Raw genomic sequence first — 21,004 nt, 5'->3', positions numbered from 1 at the left:
ATAATAAACAAGCCAAGCAAGCAAGCTTTGGAGAAATTAATACCAGAGGAGTTAACAAACAGAAAACTATACTAAGCTCAGTTAATAATACATCTATCTAGTTTGGGGTTTTAAGGTATAACTTCTAAAGAAAATGGGGTTTGTGTTGCCATTGGATAGGCCTAATTAACTTCTACTTCTTCAGTGTAAATTCCCTGAATTTCTTCAGATGACAGCTAGAGCTCACCAGTTCTTCTTTAAGTTAGATACTTAACCACTCAACTTAAAATAAATTATAGGCAAATAAAGGTAAGTTAAATTTAAGAAACATAGTAAGCAACCCCTTGCTACTGATACTTAGGAATATTAAGTGCCTTAATTCATATCTTCTAAGATAACAGATCTTGCTACAGCAATAAACCATTCTTTACAGCATATATAACACAATAACCACCTGATACACTTTCTACATTCAAGTTAATCAATAGGCATTTGCTGAGTCATGCACCATACATAATCACCTTTTATTTAATGACCTGAAAATTTTTTCTTGTATTTTATGAAATAGCCCTAACACAAATGCAGCATTAGATCAATCATTTTGTATCAAAAACCTGGAAATCTGGTTTGCTCTAAGTTCCCTGAAATAGCCTTCTACCTGTTAAGTTATTATGTAATATTACCTATTATTTTTATGAAATTAAATAATTTTAGTATGTTCGTTTCTAAAGTACACAAAGCCATGAGGAAAAATCAGAAGTATTTTTACTTACTGAATATATATGAATTGGGAATAATAATGCAAAACAAAATTCCAGAACACTTTTACTGGTGAAGAGCCTTTATGGATTATCTTTCAGAACATGCATAATACACTAACTAAAAACATCAAAGTAAAATGTAAATGCTAACCTATTTTACTGATTTAAGTTTCTAAACTATAATCTGTTTAAATACATATTCTCCAACATCAGAGACCTAAGCAGTACATGTAAGAAATCAACTACTAATTTGATTCATCTCTTAAAACACTATTAAATTTGAAATTCTCTCCCACAACATTTAAAACTCTTCAAAATTAGAAGCATCTACTCCAGGTGATTCTGCCAAAATTTGTTATAATTTACATAAGTAATTCCCTAGGAAATAATAAAACTGTTAAAATGAGAAATACTTCTGAGGCAAGGAATTTTAAGATTTACATGCAAAAAAAATGATTCTATTAACTTGAACTGAAGTATAAACATAGATCCTTTTTTTTTTTTAAAATCTTAATTTTGTTGTTGTTTGAGTACTGGAAATTGAACCCAAGGGAATTTTACCACTCAGCTATATATCCGGCCCTTTTAACTTTTTATTTTGCAACAGGGTCTCTCTCACTTAGGATGTGGCTAAGTTGCAGAGGCTGGCCTCAACCTTGCAATCCTCCTCCCTGAACCACCCAAATTCTAAGATTAAAAGCATGTGCCACCACTCCCAGCCCATAAAATAGATCCTTGATATTTGTGAATTCAAAAATACAATTTCTACTATCTCAGAAATCTGCAGTCACTCCAGTGTATAAATCTGTGAAGCTGGTAAAGTGCAGGAGCAGCACCTTATTTGTCTGGTAAGTCCTGCTGTCTATTTGACTTATAAACCACAAAAGAGCTTTGTGGTTCACAACTTACCACTCACAAAGTGGAAGTGATTTTTTTAAAACATTGCTTTTTGAGGGCATGGTAGCACACACCTGTAATCCTGGCAATCAGGAGGCTGAGGAAAGAGAATCAAAACTTTGAGGCCAGCCTCAGCCACTTAACAAGATCCTGCTCAAAATCAAAAATAAAAAGGACTGGGGATGTAACTCCTTGGTTCAATCCTGGGTACCAAAATAACAAACCAAACCAAAACAAAAAACTCATATAAACATTACTTTTTTTTTTTTTTTTTTCAAAAAAATATAGAGAGATCTCATATCTAGCATTACTTACATAGACTGAGAGAAGATTACAAACAAGGATTTTTACTTTTGAAGTTTTAGCTGAATTTAATAATGAAATGTCAAAGCTGAGTCCTTCTGGGATATTAACAGTCTGATTATTTTAAACAAAATAAACAAAGGCAATTTACAAGAAAGTACTGAACAAATAATCAGACTGAGTTTTAACGTTAAAAAAAAAAAAAGAGTAAAGAATATAGGTAAAGATTTCCTAAGGATCTGAAGGAATCCTTTCAATTTTACAGTTGTATATTATACCACATTTAATAGAACTATCAAAATTCTAATATAACTCAACTGTTTCAAATGCATTTTAAGATAACAATTTACAGATCATAATAACATAAACCATATTATGGTTAAGTAGGAGCAAATATTTTTAAATTTGTTATTTTAAAAACGTTACCTTGAATTATCCAAACAGATTGTTTTAATTTTTTAAAAGTTTACAATTCTTAGCATTCCTGACCTCTTGTGATTAACAGATCTTCTGAAACAGAACTATATGTGGTATAATAGATTTGTTCAATTCCTAGAACTGTTGTTCAAAAATAGGTGATGAAATAATGCCCACAAAGCATCATTCTTTTGATGTTTTAAAACAGAAAATTCCTAATTTTGTGAATCTCTTTGTGTATTAAGAGTGTTTGTGTTTGTATGTGTGGGGGGGTGTTACTGGAGATTTGAGTCCAGGGTGCTGAGCGTGCTAGGCAGGCACCTCACCTCTGAGCTACATCCCCAGGCCTAATTTTATGATTCTTAGTACCAATCTAAACTTCAAATTTATCATTACTATATACATTTTATACAAACATGTATAAACACAAACCCAGCAATCTTTTAAAACACGAAACTGTTTTGCTCAATCTGTAAGTTGTTAACTTACAATATGCCTAGGAATAATCATAATTTGGATTAAAATAAGAAAAGCAAATCTAAATGTTCTGAATCTTACCATGTTTGATGCATTCATATGCTGTATAAGCTTTGAATCAGGAACAATAACTTGTGGTGCTGTGGCTACAAAAAAATCAAGAACACATGCAAACAAGGAACCATCAGGCTATTTCATAATCACAAGAAATGTCTATAATATTAAATGTCTATGAATTTTTTCCACATTTTTGTATTCAAATACTTTCATCCTTTTCTCAGAAGGTTTTAAATTTCTATGAAAAACAAAAGCTGTGATATACCCACTCTATATTGGAAAAGATTAATAAAAAATTACTTAAATGAAACACATAAAAATGCAAAAGAATTTAGAAATACAAAAAATACCTAACACCTAAACATATACATTTCTGTGCATTCCTAAATAAGCTGGGAATTTTAAAACTTAATTTAATCTTGCTTTATTAACTCTACACTAACTTTTTAACTGACATAATGTAATATGCCAGTGTTACAGTGACTTATCAACTCATTAAAAATAAGGTCAAAAAGTTAATATTAGGGTTTTGTTTGTTTTTTAAATCTACACAGTTGCTTTTCTCCCACCTTGACAGTTACCATAATCATGGCACTTTCATCAACTGTTTAAAAAGTACAAGTCAGAAATAATGGCAGCATTACCTAAGTGTTAGATTCCGCAAATTTCAGAGAATAGACAGATAATAAACCCCATTATCCTAATATTCTCTGAGTGAAGAAAATCAAATTAATTTATGATGACATAAAATCCTAGTGCCAAGCCTATAAGCAATAGGAGGAACAGTCATCAAATAAAACAAAAAGGATAAAAATTACGTAAAATAACCCAAATAGACCTATCTACTATATATTATTATCAATGTCACGTCTTATATATAGTCTCTCAGATGAAACAAAGAGGTAGCTAAATGGTTACTTAATTTACTTTTATTCTCCTCTCCAATAACAAGAAATTGAACTAGAATACTTAGGAAATTTTACAACTAAATAGATGATATCATTGAGAAAAAAAATATTTTCCGTATGTAATGGATAATGCTTCTTAGACTTCCCAGGGCCCAGATTTTCCTCAACTGTGAAATGGAGCTAAGAACTATTTCACAAAAGCCCCATAAGGCATTACTAAAACAGTACTATGACTTGCATATTGCAAAGCACTACGAACTTAGTCTATAAATAATTGTTTCTTTGTTTTAAGCCAAGTAATATAAAGTAAGCTGTTATAAACATAAATGACTATGAGACTGAATTTTCAGATTTCCCAAGTTATACAATCCCTCCTATGTTTAAGATATATGGATAAAAGCTAAACTCAAAGCATGTTTTTAAAGGAACAGGTTCCATACAAAATACAGATAAATATTTTACCACATAAAATAACCTGTTAGTAAATAAACTTCTAGGAAATACACCACTGTCTTAAGTTTCTCAAAAGAAAATAATAAACTTACCTGAACATGATTTTAGGCTTTCAAAAATGCGATTATCATTACTATATACATTTTATATAATCATAAACACAAACCCAATCAAAATAGGGGAAGAAAAACAAAGCAATTAAAAAAAAAAGCAATATAGTCTATTTTCAATTTTTTTTTTTTAATCTACCAGATGACTCTTAAAAAAGAAGATCCAAGAAACCTAGAGTTATTTTCTTTTAAAACACTGCTAAGCTGTAGAGTAGGAAAACAAATTCAGTCTCACCTTGCTGTGATGCAGGAATAAGAACCTGCTGGGTCTGTGCTTGCTGAGGTACTGTCTGCTGAGGTTGAGTTTGCTGATGGTGGTGGTGGTGGTGGTGTTGCTGCTGCTGGGGTTGATGCTGCTGTTGAACTTGCAATAAAAGCTGTTGCTCTTCTGAATGAAATCCATCTACTGCCCTAGACTGCATTAGTTTATTCTCCCATAACTAAGGCAAAGAACATAAAATTTCTAAGTGAAGGTCATATAAATAACTCTGGATATATGGACAAAATATACTATTATTATCTGTTTATAAATCTCTTCCATTTTAGAAACTGATACAACCACAAAAAAATGAAACCCATCTTTCTTAACCAAGTATAAAGAATAATGAAAACAAATATTAAAAGAATTAAACCTTAAAAAAAAAGAATTAAACCTTGTTTCTACCACTTTGAGTACTGAAGAGATTTTTCTTGATTTCTCTTTTTATCTTCAATCTTTTTATAGTAATTGGCAGATATTATTTAGCAAAGAGTTTCCTGTAAACAATTTTTTTAGTAAGTGAAGATTATCTTTTGCAGTATCCAAACCTTTACTAACCTATTTCTATATAACTCTTTCCTTAATACAAAACTTCCTGACTCTCCAAAAATAGATACAGAACATAAATAGATAAATTCATCTCTTCTTAATCAGGCAAATAAGAAACACAAAGGCAATCCCCTGGTTAGAAAAGCTCAATTTCCCATCTATCCAATCCTACATAAGGTAACAGTAATGCCTGATGCTCTTGGAGGTTTTTGGAATCCTCCACATTATCTGAAATTTCCCTATTCCTCCCATTATGTCAAAGATTGTTTTCTGTTTAGCATCTTCTCTTAGTAAGATGAGAGTCCCTAATCCAAACATTAAAAATCTTAAATGCTCCAAAATCTGAAATTTTTTGAGTACTGGTATGATCCCACAGTGGAAAATTCCACACCATAAACTTTGTTTCATGCACAAAATTATTAAAAGTATTGTACAAAATTAACTTGAGGCTATGTGCACAAGGTACATATGAAACACAAATGAACTTTGTTATGTATATGCACATATTCCAAAATCTGAAATACTTCTAGTCACAAACATTAGTATTCATATGATGGGGGGAGGGTCAGTGAAATGGACCAAAAAAGGGAGAAAAATAAAATATTTGCAACTTTTTCAACCTTCTGCCTAACACATTTTCTTTTTTACCACATTCAGTGTTAAATTTAAAGCCTCAATCCTGTTTCTTAAAAACACAAATGAAAGAATTCAGTCATTTTGCACCCAAGGATCTACAGAAACTGTTTTTCTCATTTAGGATCTGCTCTTGGAATATTCCCTAACTCATCTGAACTTTCTAGCAGTTCCTCCAAATCCCTGCCATAATCTCCTGACCCTTTCCCACTCCAGACATTCTAGATCTTTGTCTACATGCTAATAACAATTCTAGCACATCTTACTGGAATTTCCCAATGCAACCTTCCCCCAGTAGCCCCGTAATTAGTCTTACCTGAAATTGATTCTTACAAAGATGAAACAATATCTATTCATGGTTGTTTTAAGGATTAAGCAATATGTTCAAAAACAAAACAACTACAACAACAAAAAACACCAACAGAGTCTAAGTCAGTGATCAATACATGTTAGTTGTTGTTACTATTTTTTTCAGTGATGGTATTAATTGAGTAATAGAGCATTATACCAGAAATCCAGAAACGGTTAATCCTGGTTTGGCTACTAATATAACCGAATCATTTATCTCTCTTAGGCACTTTCCTCATTTAAAAATAAGAAAAACTGCATTAATTACTCCTCACTTCAGCTCTTAAATCTAGGCTTATGCAAATCCCAAACTAAAACCAGTTTTTCCTGTGGTAACAAAGCAGTGCTTTCTGAAAGTCCAAACTGTGTCTGGTTCATCTCTGTAAAGTGGGTTCCTAGCACTGACAAACACACTGTCAAAATAGGTGCTTATACATCTAATAAAACACATTACAATGTTTCAAACTTTGTCACCCAAACCTATCTCCTTTCCTTTTCCAAAACAAAACAAAATCTAGATTATTGAGGCAAAAAATCAAGTTTTTTTTAAAAAAAGTACTATTAATGATTTTAGAAATTATCTTATAAAACCTAATTTTCTTAAAAACAATTTTTTTGGATGCCAAAGATTGAACCTAGATCCTCATGCATACTAAACATGGGACTTCACACCACTGAGTTATACCTTAATCACTTCAATTTTTCTAGAGTTAGCAGGGTATGGTGGCCCCGGTCTATAACCAAAGGAACTCAGGAGGCTAGGGAGACATAGTGACTATTGTCTAAATAAAAAACAAATAGAGCTACAGATAAGCTCAGTGATAAAGCACCTCTGGGTCTAGCTACTGCAATCTAGACCATACAATAAAGCTTCAGTGATGATGACAAATACTCATTACATATTATGTGCAGCTAAGTGGTGGGTATCACAATTCACCAAGGTTAACAAGTCAACAACCTAAGGAATTAGATTCTACCATAAGACTCCAATAATATTGTCAATTTCCCTTTTGAAGCAATGCTTCAATCTATCCACACTATTATGGCCCTGGTTCCTCCCATCAGAACTACTGAAAAGGGTATTGATGTAATAACAGAGTTCACTGAACTTCTTGAATCGAGTCATGCATTCTTTCAGGCACTGAAAAAACAGAGTAGACAAATCCAACAAAATTCTTATCTTCAGAGAGCTTATATTCCAGTGGAAACTTGTCTTTTCAATCTAGCCTCTACTATATAGGTTCTCAAAATGTGGTCCTGGACTAACAGCATTAGTATCACCAGGAACTTGTTTAAATGCTAATTCTTAAGTCCCATCCTGTACCTACTGCACCAGCAATTCCTAGAGGTGAAGCCAACAAGCTACTTTAACAAACTGTCCCAGTTATTCTGTTGCTTGTTTAAAATAAAGATCACAACCCATTAGTGGTGCAGTGCGCACCCCCCCCACACACACACACACATCAATTTAGAATTGTTTTTGTAATAAAATCAAAACTGAAAAGAAAATGCAGAGTAAAACGTTTTGCAGATTTTTGTTATACACACACTTATGTAATATTGGATCAAAAAATTTAAAACTATATTTAATCAAAATGTTAAATATTATTACTTTTAAAGGAGAGTCCTAGACAAAAAGTTTGAGAAAACATTGCTCTACGCTGTCACCAACGTGAATGTTCTAAACTTTATAAATATATCTTCTACTTAAAAATGGTGCCTATGACAAACTGTAACCTGTAGGTACATATTCTATAACCTGGAATACAGTAATCCCTTCTTATACTTAGGGGATATGTTCCAAGACTTCCAGTGGATGCCTGAAAGAATACTAAGCCTTATATAATGGGGTTTTCTCCTATATATACAAACCTATGATAAATTCTAAGTTATGAATTACACATAATAAGAGATTTTAAAAAAATCTTAATTGCACTGTATTCACCCTGATTCTTACAATGATGTGAGATGATATGATGCCTACCTGCTGAGATGAAGTGAGATGAATAACACTGGCATTGACACAACAGGTACCATAAAAGGGTTATCCAAACACAAATACTGTAAAAGTTGATCTGATACAACTGAGCCATTCCCTAAGTAATTAACGAGTGAACAGCGTATGGGTACACTGGACAAAGAGATGACTCATGTCCTGGGCAATATGAAAATGGCTGGAAAAAGACTTTATCATGCTACTCAAAACAAGCAATTTAAAAGTTACTATTTACTTCTAGAATTTCCCATTTAATGCTGACCACATGTATGCAACCCTGAGATGGGTGCTGTGGTGCATACCCATTATAATTTCAGTGGTTCGTGAGGCTGAGGCAGGAGGATCGTGAGTTCAAACCCAGTCTCAGCAACTAAGCAAATCAGTGAGACCCTGTCTCAAAAGGGCTGGGGATGTTGCTCAGTGGCTGAGTGCTCCTGAGTTCTATCTCCGGTAATAGGAAAAAAAAGAAACCCTGAAAAATGAAACTCTGGGTAAGGGATCTCTACTGATTCCCGAGTTCCATACAGTCCTCAAAACTTGTATTTTAACTAGCACCCCAAATAATCCTCACACTCTACAGATCAAGTTCCTTAGCATGACATGTGTTACCATAAGCCAAATGCTACCGTAACTTGAACTTTATTTTCTAACAGAAGCAAAACACCTGCAGTTTCCAGAATAATAGAGTATTCTTCATATTCAGCTGTCTTCCCTCAAAATTCCCAAAACAAGACAAATGGTAAAGTCATACAGCTTCAAAAAAAAAAAAGCAACCACTCACTATATATATTAGAGATGTCTCTATTATTGTAATCACACTGTCTACCTTCTCTATTAAGTCATATTGATATCAACTACAGACTGCCATATCCTCATGATCTGACATTTTGACTATGTATTTAGCAGTCATTTAGTATTTTTTTTTTTTTTCAAAGAAAAAACAGAGAAACTACTGTTTTCTAGGAGGCTACTGACATTTTCGGCAGAGCAATTCTTTATTGTAAAGGACAGTCCACAGGGGCTGGGGATGTGGCTCAAGTGGTAGCACGCTCACCTGGCATGCGTGCAGCCCGGGTTCGATCCTCAGCACCACATACAAACAAAGATGTTGTGTCTGCCGAAAACTAAAAAAAAATAAATACTAAAAAATTCTCTCTCTCTCTCTTGTGTGTCATCAGTCTTAATGCAACATAGTCCTGGCTCTTACCTACTAAATGCCAGGTGTCTAATAGTCTAATGACACACAAACATGGTCCCACAAATTTCCAAAAGCTTTATAGGGATTGGTTGGGATAATTCATTGAGAATCAGTACTTACCAAGTACCAAAATACTGTTTCGATATGAAAAAAATAAAAACAATGCCATGTAAATACAAGTATTAAGCCTAAACATCAAATAATGTGAAGTTTGAATGGATTGAATGTTTAGTTTCTCTTCAATTTCATTTTTATATAATTTTATTTAGCAAAACATCCTATTTGTTAACAGGGTATCAACTGTTAAACAATGTTAACACTATTTTCTCTCTCTCTCTCTTTTTTTTTTTTGTACAGGGGATCGAACCCAGGGGCACTCTACCACTGAGCCACATCCCCAGCCCTATTTTGTATTTTATTTAGAGACAGGGTCTCACTGACTTGCTTAGTGCCTTGCTGTTGCTGAGGCTGGCTTTGACTTGTTATCCTCCTGCCTCAGCCTCACGAGCCACTTGAATTACAGGTGTGCACCACTACGCCCAGCGTTAACACTGTTTTGACATTAGTAATCATACTATTGAAGTCAATCAGGAATACTGAGTTATTTATCTATTTATTTTTACTAACAATATAGGAAAAACTGCCTCCATATTGCATTTTTACAGTACTCCATTTCCCTCAACAAATAGCTATTATTTCTGGGAGCCCTACACTTCAGCAATCCTTGCCCAGGTCTCTAAAAATTGACATGCAGAAAATTCATTTTCTGTTCCTAAAATGATTTGAGATATACATTTGTATAAATGTTGACTAGACATTTTAGTAACTAAGATTTACTGAATTCTGTGTAATAAGTCTGACATGTACAGAATGTTTTTTTACAAAATCCTATAAAATAGACATTATCATCTCCTTTTTACAGAAGAAAAAACTGAAAAACAAGAAGTTAGGTAATTTGCCCAAGAGTACCAACTAATAGTAGACAGAACTAGTATATAATCCAGTCAGCCTGACTCTAGTATCATAGTCAGATCTGAACCCCATCTCTTTAAAAATTTTATAATCTAGGTACCTTGTCTGTCTCACTCTAATTCCAGCTCTAATCCAAACTCCTAACCTCTTAGCTACATTGCTGCACTCAAAGCAAGTAATAAATGACTCATAAAAGCAACTCTGACCACCCATCACCAAACCATGTTCTTACATAATTTTATTTAGCAAAACGTCCTGTTTGTTAACAGGATATCAACTGTTAAACTATAAACTGTTAAATTATAGCCTTGGTACCTTCATTCTACTATACACATCACAGAAGATAAAAAGTTTCACATCTCTACCACTTTTAAGTTCTTATCAAATCACAGTCCGAGTCTGCTTTCTTATCTTATAAAATACGATGAACCTACTTACTGCTTCCTCACAGTATGCTAGGCTAGAAATTCTGAAGAATTCTCCTATTTTTCACATTTTTATCTAGCTCCTAAAGACTAATTTTTTCCTACCAAGAAATGTCAGGGACACACAGCTTTCCCGAAGAGCAAATGAAGGAGAAAGTAGATTATTATTCAATTTATGGTCCAAAATTCTATATACCCAGAGTAAATCAAGTATCTATATATAACTAGAATACATTTGGAGAAGTGTTTCTCACCTGGAGGTGATTTTGCCCCCACTTCCCTAGAGAGATTTGGCAATGTCTTGTGACATTTTTGGTCACAACTGAAAGGTGCTACTGGCATCTAGTGGGCAGAAGACAATTATGCTGCTAATATCCTACAATGAAAAGGACAGCCCTGTAACAAACAGTCCAAAATGTCAACAGTGCCAAGGTTGAGAAACCTGAACTAGAAACAGGCAAACTTCTTTCCAACTGAAGAAACTCTTCCTGTTGTTTCATTAAAAACAGGCCATGTTTCACATGATACTTACTATTTGGATTTGGGTAGGTCTCTGACAGTTTGGAAATCGAGATAATTTTACCTTTCACTTTGAAGAGAATTTCTAAACTGTCATTACCATCTAGTCACTTACAAATCAAAAACACATTTTCCATTCAAATATGAATTTACCAACAGAACTATTTTCAATACCTTCTCTATTTCTAATAATCCACACATTAAAAAAAGTAGGCCCATAGTGGTTCAACAAATAACCTTAAGAATTGGGCTAAACTTTTTTGTGTGTATATCATCACTTTTTCTGCATTAACTATGGGACCCTTAAATTACATGGATTCTCATTACATATACTAAATCATAACGTTATTCACCATGATTTCCTTTGTAGCTTTATGCAGCTTCTGATAAGAATTTGTGAAATGGCCAAAAAAACAAAAAGGACAGAAGGGACTAGAACTAAATTACAATGTCTTTATGAGTCATAAAATATAAAATTAATGTTAGTTTTACTAACAAGAACATCTAAACCTGCACAATCCGATATGGTAGTCACTGGCTACATGCAGCGATTTAAATTTAAATTAACCAAAATAAATAAAAATTCTATTCTTCAGTTCCTTTTAATTATATTTTAAGTCCATGATAGTCACCTGCAGCTAGTGACACCATATAGAACATAAATATAGAATCTTATGCTGGGGATGTGGCTCAGGGGTAGAGCACTTGCTAATGTGTGAGGCATTGGGTTAGATCCCCAGGATCACATAAAAATAAAGACATTGTGTCCACCTACAACTAAAATAAATAAATAAATATATAAAACATATTATATATATGTGTGTGTGTGTTTGTGTATATACACATATATGTGTGTGTATATATTTCCCATCATTGTGGAAAGTTGTATTGGACAGTGCTGGCTGGCGGTTAAATCTAGCACACACTCTGGAAATTCTAAGGAAATCATAAAGAAATTTAGTGCAGAGAATTAAAATAACAAACTTAGTTTAGCCTAAGAGTTTTTATTTTATTTTTATAGTTGGACACAATACTTTTATTTTTATGTGGTGCTGAGGATCAAATTTGGTGCCTCACACATGCTAGGTGAGCGCTCTACCACTAAGCCACAACCCTAGCTCCAGTTTAGGCTAAAAGTTTTATTTTTAACTCCTATACAACTGAGCTTATTAAAATATACCCCATTTAAAAACAAAAATATCAAACTACTTTGTTCAGTTATTTTCTGGAGCCCCATTTGTTTTTAATCAACTCAGCTAAATATTTACTGAATGCCAACTGCATATGCTAAGCACTGTGGTTGAAGCTGAGGATTCAAAGTCTAAATTAAAGTCCAAACTTTTGTCATTTAAAATTACCCAGTAAACTAAATATCACCACATGACCTATAGAATATCCACCCATCCTTAAAAAGCCAAATATAATAGAAGTGAAAGTAAGGATGTGATTTTTTTTTTTTTTTTTGGTACCAGGGACTGAACTCAGGGGCACTCATCCACTGAGCCACACTACCAACCAACTCTGTTTTGTATTTTATTTAGAGACAGGGTTCTCACTGAGTTGTTTAGCACCTTGCTTTTGCTGAGGCTGGCTATGAACTTGTGATCCTCCTGCCTCAGCCTCTGGAGCCACTGGGATTACAGGCATGCACCACCACCCCTGGCAAGATATTTGATTTTAAAGAGAACTTTTCTTTTTAATTTCTTGCTTCTATCAGGAATGTAGGGAAATAATCAATTCTCCAGATTTTCAACGTACAAACCAAGAATTGATAACAACCTGGACTGACCACTATACTCTTGACCTAGGATAAATTAGTCATTAGGACTGATTTTCTACAACTATAAATGTTATATATAACTTCCACGTAAGGTGGCAGACCTATGATGACAACCATTATATGTCTATAACATTAATTGTAAAAAAAAACATGCCAGCTACACTAAGAAATCGAAATAAGCTTGTTCTCTCATTATTCATATCCCTGAGATACTTTATGCTCTTTGAATAGTTTATACTGTTCTTCCAACTCATGTCTCATAGTTGGCATTCTTACGTTTGCATTTTTGGATACTTACTCTTCACTATTCATAAATCTTGTATTTTTCTCAGGGTAAATATTTCCTCATTTCTATTCAAGCTTTTTTCCCCCCTTCCTCACATGGGCAGATTCTTACTGAATACTCTATAAGACACATTTCAACACTACAGTAAAGATATTTGTTTTACTTAATGAGTTGCTAACTTTACACCTCAGATGAATGAATAAATAAGAGCAAACCAAATCTTCCTATTTGCTTACTGTGATTATGTATTTAGACACAGCTTTAAAAGAGCTCAATATTCAATTTATAAACCAGCAATATTAACACTTTTTGATCTCTGGACTCAGTATCTCTTTCAAAAATTAACAAGAACCTCAAAGACCTTTTGTTTGTGTTTTACTTATTAATTTATTTAGAAATAAAATCATCATGGGATGGCACTGTAGTTCAGAGGCAGAGTGCTTGCCCAACATATGTGAGGCACTCAGTTCGAGCCTCAGCACCACATAAAAATAAATGAATAAATAATTTTAAAAAAGAAAGAAAATACATTCACCACATGTTAACACAAATAATATTCTTTCTGAAAATAATCACATTTTCCACATAAAAACTGAGGGTGAGAAATGACTTAAAGAAAAATAGCTGTATTCTCAAATCTGCCTCTACATTTGCTTTGTTTTGGTTAAAGAAAAAAATATGGCCTACAGTTAAATAGGTGGGATAGGAAAGGTATTTTGAGCAATGTTTTCTTAAAAGTTCAGCAATGTAGAATCTGAAACTGTATATCAATGAACTTTTGGAAAATAAAAGTTGAATGAATTATACAGATCTTTCAAATGTTAACACATTTCATTACAGAACATCAGGCAATCAAATTTTCTAACATCAGCACAATACATGAATAAATTTCATCAGACTTGGAAGTATGTATAAATCATTTCTGCTGCATATGAACAACTGTCTCAAGGAAAAGCATACGTACATTTTAGCTATGAGTTAGCTAGTCACTTTTCTCATAGAACACCAATTTTACTTGAAAAGAATGAAAGAAAGTCTATGATTTTTCAGACTTAGGTGTTTAGTTCACCTGTGAAGAAAACTCAGAAATCCATACACTATATAATTTGAGAAACTCTATTCTAATCAAGAGGGCAAAAATATTCCACAATTTCACCAATCATCATAAAAAAACAAAATATTTCTGTTTAAATCCAATAAATAGAAAACCAGCTCCCAACATAAAACGTATTCTAAATATAACATTTGGACCACATAAAAAAATCTGACCAAAGAACCTAAAGTTCTTTTAATTAAATATTTCAATCCTACAAATTCAATTTTACAACCAAGTATATTAAGACCAAAAATGATTTTAAAAAGTTGCAGGCATTTCAAGTAATTGGACTATAAAATGTAGAATGTTAGCCACTCGATAACAATAGCTAGTGCTATTGGGTAGGCATTGTGATAAGTATTTTATGTAGCTAGTACATCTAATCCTCAAAACTGTTTAAGGTTAAATACTACCAATTCCTATCTTCATGTAAGGAAACTGAAATAAAAGTAGCTTGCCTGAGTTCAGAGGAAGACTGGATGGTAGAGTTGGGATTTAAAACCACCACCCATTCACTAAACTATACTGCATCCTTAAGCAGAGTCAAATGTTCATCCTATGGAAACATATTCATTTGTGGTTGAAGAACATGTCCTTAGTGGGGGAAAGTATAAATATTAAAAAAAGAGACAAACTCACAGTTTTTAGTTCCATCAGGACTTGTTCATCCACTCCATCATCCAAAAAGATGTCTCTCACATCATTAATAACATCTTCAATCACAGATCTATATAATTTAGGCTTTAAAGGAAAAATAAGACTCTTGAAAAAGATTGTTTTCAACAGGTTAAAAGGTTCAGATTCAAAAAAATTAAAAAGTCATCTTGTCAACTATCTAAAACTTATTTTAGAATATGTTATGGCCATCCTAATAAACACCATTTGTACTGTACTTGATGACTGCACATTAAGAGAAGTATTAAGACATGTAATACAATTCATAAACAGAAGGCCCTTACACATACAAGATCCATACATTTTCAGTTATAATTTCCTATTTTGTAGAAAAAATACTTAACATGATATTTTAAAATGGCTTTATGGCTGCTTATATCTGGTTCCTTTTATTCCATTCTGTGTTTTATACCCTGTTATACCATATAACCTTGCCACTAAGTCTTGAGACTTTGGAGAACCTCATGTCCACTCATCTGGTAATAATAGACATTCAAGTTTAAAAATCGCCTCACTTCTATTTTTTGTGACCCAATTTGTAATGTCAAGCTATATCATTAAACTATTCATATAACCACAATTACAGATCTCAAGGTTCCAGAGGAACAGATACACTGATTCTTTTCTCATGATTTCTCTCTTCCTTCTCCTGCCTAGGTGACACTACAGAATAAAATCATGAACATCCCTGCATGTTCAATGTAATTATTACTATTTTTATTGCTGGTATTATTTGAAGAATGACTAAAATGAAAACAAATGTGAGCACTTTACAAGGTTTCTAAAAAACAAAAGGAGGGAGTTAGAACAATCAGCCTAAACCTCATCCTATGGGGGGTTAAAAAAAAAAAAAAAGTTTGCATTCCAAATGATAAACTAGATATGTCTCTTTAGAACTCTTACACATTATCAAAATGTTAATGTTAACAATACTTTTTCATTTAATCCTTTGTCATTATTTGTGTTTGATAGCTTGCTTAAGGTTAAAGCTACTGGCTATCAATAAAAACCAAGGGTTTGCTCTCATACACAAACTTCAAAAAGAAATCAAATGCTTTATCAGCATCTCTACCAGCAATACTGTTATCACAGGGAACCTTCTAAGAAAATATATCCTTCCTAGCCAAAAATACTGGTTTGTCCTGTACAATGTATCTCAACCATTAAAACCTATTAATTCCTTTTCTTTACAACCAGGACAGTTCAAATATCCTTACTGTTTCACTCACTAATCTACTTTTTTTATTATGCCAACTCTGCCTCAATAAACTTAATCTGTAAAAAGAGAATCTCTCTAGTCCCTCCTTACTTTTAAACATTCTTCTTCTATATAAAGTATATCTGGTGGCGGATTATCTTATCCATGGTAATTTAACTACCGAATTACAAATGTACAACTAGAGTGCTTTCTACCAATGACTTCTCTGGACATCACACAGGCAATGTAATTTTAAATAGGTAGGATAAATCAATTATTTTTCCAGGAAACTATAGACATTTTGATCTGAAGTCAGTTATCCTAAATAAAACATTTCTGCTTAGTATTTCAGACATTTATAAACACAAATCTGCTTTTTTCTGGTACTTCCTATTTAATGATTCATTCATGCTTTAAGATTTTGCTTTTGTGTCTTAATGAACCACAACCGGGACACTTAACCAATTTAGAAGCACTATGGTTGCACAAGAGAAACGTGTAGTCTGTCACAGAGTATATGCATAAAGAATAATTTAGCAGTTGTTTACAATGTGAAAAGTTCTCAAAATATTGATTTTTTCTTAAAAGCATGTGGGTATACAGGCACTGTTTGAAATAAGCAATATCTAATTTATTACTTAAATTTCTGAACTTCACTTGGGCCAAAGTTTTCATTATACAGAAGATAATTTAAGTTTGTCCAGATTTTTTAAAAAAGCAAATACTGCAAACTTTAAAACCGGTGACATTATGGAGTGATTAATTAGAAGTTTCCTTTCAAAAACGTTAATTCTTTTATGCAGGGTGGAAAGTAAATTAATTTCTATACTGGGCACCAGGTTAATATCCAACGCAATAAAAACACGGCCTACTTAGAATTTTAATTTTTTAAAATGCAGTTTGCCGTCTCTCACTGCATTTCCCCTTACCCATCAGTGTACTGTGGACATTAAATCCTATATGGGCTTTAGCCACTTGCCTATTTCTTTGAAAAGCTTCGTTTCTAGGATAATTATAGGAAAACATGAGAAAATATTATGATATAGTTGTAACATATTTCCTGAATACTTGGTGAACAGTAAACTCAAACCCATGCAGTCCATTATAGCTAGCATTTAATATAGAAAAGCGTTTGAAAATTTTCCGACAATAAGACACCTTCCAATCCAAGAAAAATGTCATGTGATTTTAAATTTTTAAAAAATCTAAAAAATGAGCCGGCAGCTGGGCGTATTTCTCTGAACAATGAAAGCAAACCCTAGGTGTTGCAACAAAACAAAAACTTGGGGCTTTTAAGCGGCCCCAGCAGGATGCAAAATTACAGCGTTAGAAAAGGACCTAGAAATAAATAGAGCTCTGCACGCGCCCGCCTCTCGCCTCGGGAGCACGCACCTCCCAGCCCCGCTCTCAGCAGCTCTCACTATTTAAAGCCGGATCTGGTGTTTAAATGGAGAGGCGGTGACGTAGGCCTGAAAAGCACCTTCCCATCCTGGCAGAGTCTATATTAGAGAGCGGCAATGGCTCTATATAAACAGGGCAGCCAAAGGGAGGAGGACCACAAGGCTCAGGGACTGAAAAGCAGGGTAAGCGGCCGCAGCCATGATGGATCAACCCGAGTCGCCAACGGTACTGTGTCGCGCGGCCGCGGGCTTGTCTGCGGCATTTGGGATCGGGCAAAAACGTGTTTTATTGTCATAATAAAATAATTAAAGAGTTGGGTGGACTAGTGATCACATTGCGTTGGTGACTGAAAAGGTTATTTATGTGACTGCTTTTTGCAAACCTACGTGATCGCAAGTAACCAAAAAGGGACAAGCGGGAAGAAGTAGGCAAATTCCAGGGCGAAAGCGGGAGACACTTTGACCACTGAAGGCTTTTTTGTTTGTTTCGGTGCTTTTGCTAGTCGAAGATACGATGGGGCTTTTGCTTCCCCTTCGCCATTTTACCCGTGCGGAAGGAACTGAGATAAGTGCTTTTCAACCTTCGTCCTTTTTTTTTTTTTAAAAAGAGCATAAAATGGCCCCAGAGATGGTTCCCAAAGCACAACCGCCAGAGAAACCCAAAGTAACCCTGAGAGTAACCGTCAATCTTCCACTGCACTAAAGTGGGTCTCGGGGGCTCGCCCAATTCCCTAGGCTCGGCTTTGGATGCGCGGCCGCTCGGGGAGCCTCGTCGAGCCAGCGGACAGCCGGGCCCCCGCCGGGGACGCGGCGACTCGCTCCCGCCCGCCCTCCCGGCGACGGGGGCCGGGGTCGGGGCCGCGCGCCCGCCCGGGCCCAACCGCCTGCGCGGCCCGGTCCGCCCGCGGAGGCCCCAGGCCCGCTGGCGCCCCCGCCCTCCCGCCGCCGCGAGCCCTCGGCGCCCCCCCGCGCCCGCCACCCCAGCCCGGTCCGCCCGAGGCGGGAAGCGGCGGCGGCGGCGGCGGCGGCCTCGCGGGCGACGGAGAGTCGAGGCCCGGAGTCGCCGCCGTCCCCGCCCCCGCCCGGTCCGGCCGTTGCTGCCGCCGGAACGAAGCCCCCGCCGGCCACCGAACCACGTCCTTACCACGGTGTTTGTATTTGCCGAGTTCGCCATTTCCACACACAACACAAACAAGAGGGGGGCAACCTCGAGAAAAGAAAACAAAACCAAAAAGAAAAAAAAAGAAACAAACGAAGACCTGAAGGGTGACCCAAGCCACCGCAAGACTGGGGCAAAAATTTAAAACAAAATCGATCCTGAAGGAGTAAGGGTAGCGGTGAGATTAGGAGGAGGGGGGTACTCCTCCCGGGCTAAAAACCTCGAGAATCGCCTTTAAAAAAGCCACGACCCTTCAGGGGTCCGGGGGGCGTTGCCCGCTCCCCGCCCGGCGCCAAGGAGGGAAACCAACACCGGTCGCCGCTCCCCGCGCCGCCGCTGCCGCCACCGGCTGCAGCTCCAGCCGTCCGGTCCGCCTGCTTCTCCCCTTTATATAGCGAGCCAACAAGCTGCGCGAGCCGCCGCCGCCGCCGCCGCCGCCGAGAGACAGGGCGGAGGGGGAGGGAGGGGCGGAAAGGGCGGGGGCAGAGGTGGGCGGGGCCGAGCGCGAGACACCGCGAGAGCCGCGTGCGCAGGCGCGCCAGGGCGGAGGCCGCCGTGAGCAGCGTCGTCGCGCGCCGTGAAGGGCGGAGGCCCGGGACTGGAGTTGTGAAGGCCGCCCTCCGCCTCCCCTACACTCACGCGGTCACGTGTTTGGCACCCAGGCGGAAGTTTCTGACAGCCCTTTGCCTACGAGGGATTTTGAAAGCATTGCTGGACGAGGCCCGAGTTCTAGTGACCCTGAGTTCAGAGCTAATTGGACCGCCTCCTCAGATGTTTCAGGGTTGCCCCTCGCTTTAGGAGCTAGGAAATGTGGCAGCGGCAGTGGCGAATGCCTCGGTATTAATGGCCACGCAGGAGGGCCGGTCACGTGGCGCGGCTTCCGCCCCCTGGCGCGCTCGTACTCGGAACTGAATTTTAAATGCGGAGTCATCTCTGGATTCGTGAGCTCAGATTTCGAGCATCCTTTCTGCGCGCCTCTACCAGAGGCTGGGCCTTTAGCACGCGGAATTGTGTATGTGTTTTAAAAGGGGATGAAAGCCGACTTGGGCCGACTGTTCCCACATTCTAGAATTAGAAACCCCAGGAGCCGTCTGTTGTCTCTACAGAGTCCCGCTAGGAAGTCTCTGGGCTTAAAGTGCCGCAAAGGGTCGGACTCTACTATCCCAGGTACTTTAAATGACTTCTTACGGTGGTGGAAATGCCATAAAACAAAACTGGATGATGACAGTACAACTTTCCTTGTTGTTTTTTTAATCCTATTTGCAAAGTACTGTGACTCCTCATGGCGAGCGTATAATGACCAACCACATCTAAAATACATATCCTCGACCCGCCAACTCACATGGTCTCTTGCTGCTAGGAGTAGGCAGTTTGTCCATATCTTGGGGTGCAATTCCATAGGCTTTTGACCTCCGCCACTCAAGTGAATCCTTCCTTTGTATTACCATTTCGTTGCAGAATAAAGAATGTTCTGTTTAGAAGGCAGAATTCACAATACCTGATTTTTCCATTCTAGGAATTTTGAGAGAAAACAAGAAATGCAATCAGGAAGCCTGAGGGAGTTTATACTCAAAAGACAAAGCAAAGAGGCTGGAGTTGTAGCTCAGTGGTAGAGGCTTGCCTAGCACATGTGAGGCCCTGGGTTCATCCTCAGCACCACATAAAAATAAATGAATAAAATAAAGGTATTGTATCCATCTACAACTAAAAAAAAAAAAAACTTTAAAAAAAGACAAAGCAAAACAAAGTTTTGTACCAGTAAAATCAGATTTGAGGACTATCAAAGACATCCTACCAGAGAGGAAAAGATGTAGCCTACCAGGAACTCAAGGGAATAGTACTAATACTCAGAAAATGGAAGATAGTAAATAAGGTTGTGAATGGATGAAGAGAATGTCTATTAACGTCAAGATTTCTTTTAACACCAACTTAACATTTGCACCACAGTTCTCTGCAGAGTTGCCTGGTCTGTAGCACTTAAAGAAAAAAAAGTTCACAGGAAATCAGTGTTCATAGTATATGAAGTTATAATTCTATCAGAAATTATAATATTCAGATGATAGCCTAAAAAATTATACTAGCCTGAAAAATGAACAGTAGCATTCCTGGCAAGTCTTACTGAAAGGAAAGTGAGGAACCTGAGACAGGT

General features: G+C 36.4%; 1 protein-coding gene and 1 non-coding gene across 3 annotated transcripts in view; both read right to left on the bottom strand.

Annotated features, from left to right (window-relative positions):
• Positions 1-19,285, bottom strand: part of Gtf2a1 (general transcription factor IIA subunit 1) — a 33,515-nt gene extending 14,230 nt beyond the window's left edge. The window contains exons 1-4 of one of the 2 annotated variants that reach the window (XM_076848045.1): positions 18,841-19,285; positions 15,063-15,164; positions 4,598-4,802; positions 2,916-2,980 (exon numbers count right to left, since the gene is read on the bottom strand). In XM_076848045.1, the coding sequence (XP_076704160.1) occupies positions 2,916-2,980; positions 4,598-4,802; positions 15,063-15,164; positions 18,841-18,870 (402 nt within the window). In that variant the 5' untranslated portion in view covers positions 18,871-19,285. Of the gene's footprint in view, positions 1-2,915; positions 2,981-4,597; positions 4,803-15,062; positions 15,165-17,688; positions 17,783-18,840 lie in introns of those variants that run through there. The other variant, XM_076848046.1, reaches the window with a different exon arrangement.
• Positions 3,538-3,683, bottom strand: LOC143396169 (small nucleolar RNA SNORA79). The gene has a single exon (XR_013091042.1). It is a non-coding gene; the product is annotated as a small nucleolar RNA SNORA79 (small nucleolar RNA).
• Positions 19,286-21,004: the final 1,719 nt, after the last annotated feature.

The sequence above is a fragment of the Callospermophilus lateralis genome, chromosome 3 (genome assembly GCF_048772815.1).
Source record: "Callospermophilus lateralis isolate mCalLat2 chromosome 3, mCalLat2.hap1, whole genome shotgun sequence".
Taxonomy (NCBI): domain Eukaryota; kingdom Metazoa; phylum Chordata; class Mammalia; order Rodentia; family Sciuridae; genus Callospermophilus; species Callospermophilus lateralis.
This window is presented reverse-complemented; position numbering and strand designations above follow the sequence as displayed.